This window comes from Nematolebias whitei, chromosome 10, assembly GCF_014905685.2.
Source record: "Nematolebias whitei isolate Nwh7 chromosome 10, NemWhi1, whole genome shotgun sequence".
Classification (NCBI taxonomy): domain Eukaryota; kingdom Metazoa; phylum Chordata; class Actinopteri; order Cyprinodontiformes; family Rivulidae; genus Nematolebias; species Nematolebias whitei.
The window spans coordinates 45714822-45721508 of record NC_056507.1 but is presented as its reverse complement, the minus strand read 5'-3'; the positions used below and the strand labels follow the sequence as shown (position 1 = coordinate 45721508).

Sequence of the window (6687 nt, the reverse complement as noted above, 5' to 3'; positions counted from 1 at the left end):
ATGGATGGATGGATGGATGGATGGATGGATGGATGGATGGATGGATGGATGTATCTCCCTCCATATTCTCCATTCATCAATCCTACTGAGGATTTCTGTTTTCTGCCTGGAGATAGTAGGTTGTATGACCTAAATTCACAAATGCATATACCCTTTCTCCAACCTATGGAAGATACATGTTGACATATAGCAGTTGATGCTTTTCATGGCTGGATTCGCTATGCTGGTTGATATCTCCCCCACTGCTTGACCAGGGAAAACATTGCTTGTGATGTGGATGAGGTGTTATGGCAAGATCGAAACAAAAGACAGGATGAATTGTAGTGTATTTACAGTATTATTTTTTTTTACTGTAACTGTACAGTAAATTCTAAAAAAGTTAAATCTGGTCCTCTGGACATTCAAAAAACAAAACAAAGCCAAAAAAATAAATAAATAAATTGTAGAAGCGTTTCGTCTTTCATCCGAAAGACTTCTTCAGTCTGAGGTGTTGTATTCAGCTCAGTCTTATAAATACTACTTTCTTGTAATGGATCAACCAGTTTGCTGCTGACAACCAAAACCAGCTGCTCACATGATCAAGAAGGACCATCAGCCTAACAATGGATCATTAGGACACTGATGGCTGTTTACTATGCTCAGGGGGCTGAGTGATACTAGCAATAACAGCATTGTAAGAGGTGGACAGTTGAACACGGAGGCCTCCACCTCTGTTTCATGATGAATGGTTTATTTTCACAAAGATGGCCTCCTTTACTCTCTCAAACCATCGTTCCTCTCTATCAAGGATGTGAACATCTTCATCACTGAAAGAGTGGAGATGAGTGTAGACCACAGAGTCGTGGCCTGATGATGTTGATCTTCTGTGCTGGGCCATCCTTTTGGCCAGTGGCTGTTTAGTTTCCCCGATATAAGACTGATCACAGCCCTCCTGACACTGAACAGCATACACAACATTACTCTGTTTGTGCCGGGGGACTGGATCTTTGGGATGAACCAGTCTTTGCCGTAATGTATTTTGGGGTTTAAAAGCCACTGGGACGTTAAGTTTAGAAAATAAGTCTCAGTTTCTCTGATACTCCCACAACATACGGAACTTCCACTGGTCTGTGTCTGGGTTCCTCCTTTTCACCTGATGGCTGACTGGAGTCCTGTTTGGGTTTCTTCTCTGCTTTCAGGAAGGCCCAGTTAGGATATCCACATTGCTCTAGAGCCTGTCTTGTGTGGGATTTCTCATTCTGCCTGGCTCCTGAGCTAGTGGGGATGCTGTCTGCTCTGTGATACAGAGTCCTGATGACACCTAACTTGTGCTCCAAAGGGTGATGGGAGTCAAACTGCAAATACTGGTCTGTGTGGGTGGGTTTGCGGTACACCTCAGTTTGCAAATGTCCTCTGTCAAAAACTGAGACCTCACAGTCCAAGAAAGTCAGCCTGCCATTTGTTTACATCTTCTCATTTGAACTTGATGTATTTATCCACAGAGTTGATTTGATCAGTAAAATGTTGGACTTACTGAGATTTAATTTTAACCCAGATATCATCAACGTACCTGAACCAATGACTTGGTGGTGTCCCTGAAAAGGACGTCAAGGCTCTCTTTTCTACCTCCTCCATGTACAGGTTTGCAACAATAGGAGAAACTGGAGACCCCATAGCACACCCATGTTTCTGCCTATAATATTGTTCCCCGTATGTGAAGTAGGTTGACTGCAGGCACAGTTTCAAGAGTTGACACAGTTCTGTGGAAAGTGTGGTCCTGCTGCTCAGAGTGGTGTCTGATTTTAATTTTAAACTGACCACCTCTACTGCATCATCAACAGGAATGCACGTGAAGAGTGATGTGACATCAAAAGAGACCATTGTTTCATCAGTCTCCATGATGACATCCCTCACCTTATCCACAAAGTCCATGGTGTTCTGTATGTGGTGTTCTGAGCTGCCAACTAAAGGGATGAGTACAGACGCCAGATATGTGAAATATATATATATATATATATATATATATATATATATATATATATATAAATAATATACAGGTCCTTCTAAAAAAATTAGCATATTGTGATAAAGGTAATTATTTTCCATAATGTAATGATAAAAATGAAACTTTCATATATTTCAGATTCATTACACACCAACTGAAATATTTCAGGTCTTTAATTCTTTTAATACTGATGATTATGGCAAACAGCTCATGAAAACCCAAAATGCCTGTCCCAAAAAATTTGCATATTTCATCCCACCAATGAAAGACAAGTGTTTTTAATACAAAAAACACCAACCTTCAAATAATCATGTTCAGTTATGCACTCAATACTTGGTCGGGAATCCTTTTGCATGAATGACTGCTTCAATGCGGCGTGGCATGGAGGCAATCAGCCTGTGGCACTGCTGAGGTGTTATGGAGGCCCAGGATGCTTCGATAGCGGCCTTAAGCTCATCCAGAGTGTTGGGTCTTGTGTCTCTCAACTTTCTCTTCACAATATCCCACAGGTTCTCTATGGGGTTCAGGTCAGGAGAGTTGGCAGGCCAATTGAGCACAGTAATACCATGGTCAGTAAACCATTTACCAGTGGTTTTGGCACTGTGAGCAGGTGCCAGGTCGTGCTGAAAAATGAAATCTTCATCTCCATAAAGCTTTTCAGCAGATGGAAGCATGAAGTGCTCCAAAATCTCCTGATAGCTAGCTGCATTGACCCTGCCCTTGATAAAACACAGTGGACCAACACCAGCAGCTGACATGACACCCCAGTGACTGTGGAAACTTGACACTGGACCTCAAGCAATGTGAACTCTGTGTCTCCTCTCTTCCTCCAGACTCTGGGACCTTGATTTCCAAAGGAAATGCAAAATTTACTGTAATCAGAGAACATAACTTTGGACCACTCAGCAGCAGTCCCAGGCGAGATGCTTCTGACGCAGTCTCTTGTTCAAGAGGGGCTTGACCTGGGGAATGTGGCACCTGTAGCCCATTTCCTGCACACGCCTGTGCACGGTGGCTCTGGATGTTTCTACTCTAGACTCAGTCCACTGCTTCCGCAGGTCCCCCAAGGTCTGGAATTGGCCCTTCTCCACAATCCTCCTCTGGGTCCGGTCACCTCTTCTCATTGTGCAGCGTTTTCTGCCACACTTTTCCCTTCCCACAGAGTTCCCACTGAGGTGCCTTGATACAGCACTCTGGGAACAGCCTATTCGTTCAGCAATTTCTTTCTGCGTCTTACCCTCTTGCTTGAGGGTGTCAATGATGGTCTTCTGGACAGCAGTCAGGTCGGCAGTCTGATATATATACATGTATACATGTATATATATATACATGTATACATATATATACATATATTTATATATATATATGTATGTATGTATATATATATATATACTGTATATTATAAGACTGAGCTGAATACAGAACCTCAGACTGAGGAAGTCTTTGGGATGAAAGACGCTATGTTTCTACAATTTTATTTATTTATTTTTTTTATGTCCAGAGGACCAGATTTAACTTTTTTTAGGCCCTTGTAAGTGTTTTTGATTTAATTAGCTGATTAGATTGTGGCACTAGGTGTCTTCAATATTGAGCCTTTTCACAATATTCCCATTTTCTGAGATACTGAATTTGGGGTTTTCATTAGTTGTCGGATATAATCATCAACATTAAAATAAATAAACATTTGAAATATATCGGTCTGTGTGCAATGAATGAATATAATATACAAGTTTGCTATGGTATGGTATGGTATGGTATAAAGTTTATTCATTAAAAAAAAAATCCATATACTATATAAAAACATACAAGCGATTTAAAATGAAAGGCAGCAGAAAGAAGAAAAAAATCTTATTATATCTGCCCCTTTTTTTAAACAATTATTTAAATCATAATAATCTTCAAGTTTCACTTTTTGAATGGAATTACTGAAATAAATCAACTTTTTCATGATAGTCTAATATTATTACCAGCACCTGTATACTGACACCATCCCTATTATCCATAACATAATCAATATTTTATGTAATAAAAAATTAATTGATGAAAAAACATAATAAATGTCTATTGGGCTCCACAGAACTGAGACCCAGACTGTTTTACATGCTTCCAAAGATCCATAAAGAGTCGGACAAATGGAGTAAACCACACAAAATTCCTCCTGGAAGACCGATAGTATCGGATTGTAGCCACGAAACGTACCATATGGCTGAATATATAGCTCATTATTTAACTCCATTATAGAATAAACACGAGAGTTACATTAAAGACAAATGACTTTTCAATAAAATAACAAACCTAGACTCACATGAAGCTGCTCTCCTTTTCACCAATGATATAGACAGCTTATACACTAATATTGATACAAGAGAGGGTATTGAAGCAGTAAAACAAATGTTCCAGAAACATCCTGATACAAAGGGACCTCATGAGGAGCTGCTTTAGCTGCTGGAGATTAGTCTCACCAAAAATAATTCTGAATTTAATGGGGGGTTCTTTTTACACACCAAAGGCACAGCTATGGGCAAAAAGTTTGCCCCTGCTTATGCAAATATATTTATGGCAGAATGGGAAACTTCAGCATTGCAGAAGTGTTTAAAAGAAACCTTTGCATTATTACAGGTATCTAGATGACATTTGGGGAGTCTGGACCCACTCAGAGAGGGACTTTAAGAACTTCTTGGACTTACTGAACACATATAATCCCTCCATTAAACTTAAAGCAACTAAACTCCTTTCTCTAAACCTAACTGTTTGCCCTCTGACCCTAAACTCATACTCTGACAGGAACCCTGGTCCCATCGCCCACATAATACTCACCCTACATGAAGCCCCTGGTGGGGTATGGGAATAGCTGCAGGCCTGGGTGGGGGGATAGGTTTCATGCAGGTGATCTGGTGCAGTGATGGACTGTGCACAAATTCTGTTGCTGAAGGTGACAGAATTCTTATTGTTCTTATCCTAACCATTCAACTGAATGGATGGATAGATGGATGGATGGTAAAGTCTATGAAATACCATCTGGTGGTTGATTCTTGATCTAGAACAAGAGTGGTATATCTCTCAGTAGATGTGTGCTGCCACTCATGTTGCAATGTGAACACCTGCGGCTTATACACAAGTGTGGCTTATTTATGTACAAACTCTTAAAAATGCATTTACTGTGTGCAGCTTATATTTGGGTGCACTTTAATGACTGACGATTAAGGTAATAATAATAATTGTGACCATTTTTGTCAATGGAACTTCTTTTTTCCATGCCAGTGGAGCCATTTTAATTTGAATACAAATTTGATTCCAGAACAACCTGACCAGCTGTAACTTTTCTTACCTTCAGAAGTTTGGCCACGTTAGGGTTGAATGAAGATGTTTTGATGTACTGGAGAAACAGAGTACAGATCCTATTTCTCAGGCCTTCAAGACTAGATGCCTTTACCCCTCGTGACATCAGGTCCACTTCCCGATTAACCAAATCCATTATATCTTGAGTCAGCTGACAGATGTGTTCCTGTCCAAACAGATCATTAGTAGTGACAATAGTTTCTCTGTGCAACCAGAATATACAGCATTCATGTAAATCAGCAGTGTGCAGTCCTTGAGAGCCCCCTGAGAGGGTGGAGGACAACGCATCTCCCATTTTCCGGCCTGTCTGCCTGAGTGCTCCAATGGTTTTGTTCTTGGTCTATGTTCTTTTGTTTTATATTTTATTTTCTTCCAATTCCTATCCAGAATGTTGTTTTTGTTTTGGATGTTGTTATTGTAGGGCATCAGGAGCTGTTACTCAGAGTTCTGTCCTGATCTTTGGTTCTTTGCGTTTTATTTAACAGACTTGTTGAAGTTTTTTTTTTTTGTTTTTTTTTTGATAATGTTTTTAGTGTCTAGACTACTGTTAAACTCCTAGTCTAAACTCTTGATCCTCAGATTATCTTTAGTCACTCAGTTTGTCTGCTTGCCAGTTTGTTTTGTGATCTTCAGTTTTTGTCTTGGAGTTTTGGATTGTTTTGCTGTCATGAGTACTATTTTGTTTTATTCATTGTCTAACTTTTTAATGAATCCATGCATGAAACTACATCATTGTTTATTTTTACCTTAAAACTTGACAGATTCATAAACAAAACAGTTCATCAGCAGATTTAGCAACATTAAGCACAGATTATCTATATTTAGGCCCGAGCAGCAAAGCGCTGCGAAGGCCTATTGTAATTGTGTCGTTTCTTATTATTCTTCTTCTTATTCTTTTCCAAGTTTAAGCGCTTATTTGGAGGGGTTAGCATATTTGAAACCTAGCCAAACTTTACCCAAAATTGTCCCCCGCGAGAAATAGTAGTATGATAATGGAACTAAAAGTGGGCGCGGCCAAACTGCTCTACAGCGCCCCCTAACGTGAGATATGACAACTGGTAAGTCCTAGAGAGCTGAAATTTGGTACATATGTAGAACCCACCGAATCATGAAAAAAAGTCTCTTGGAGGTATGCCTTAAACCCAACAGGAAGTCGGCCATTTTGGGTCAAAGGGTCAATTTTGGCCGTTTTTCACTTTTCGTACACGGCGAATTTGAACGAACTCCTCCTAGGGATTTCGCTCAATCGGTTTCAAACCTTCGCCATTTTGCTCAGTAGGCATGGGGGACCTAAAGTTATCAAAACGGTGCAAATTCACGCATGTTGAGGGGGCGGGGCCGGACCTCAAAATTATGCTTCACGC

The 6687-nt window shown here is 40.0% G+C and overlaps 1 protein-coding gene across 1 annotated transcript in view; it reads right to left on the bottom strand.

The window, feature by feature from the left end:
- iqub (IQ motif and ubiquitin domain containing) overlaps positions 1-6687 on the bottom strand; it is an 85439-nt gene that overhangs the window by 41094 nt on the left and 37658 nt on the right. The window contains exon 3 of the mRNA XM_037683756.1: positions 5313-5489. Within this exon, the coding sequence (XP_037539684.1) occupies positions 5313-5489 (177 nt within the window). The remainder of the gene's footprint in view (positions 1-5312; positions 5490-6687) is intronic.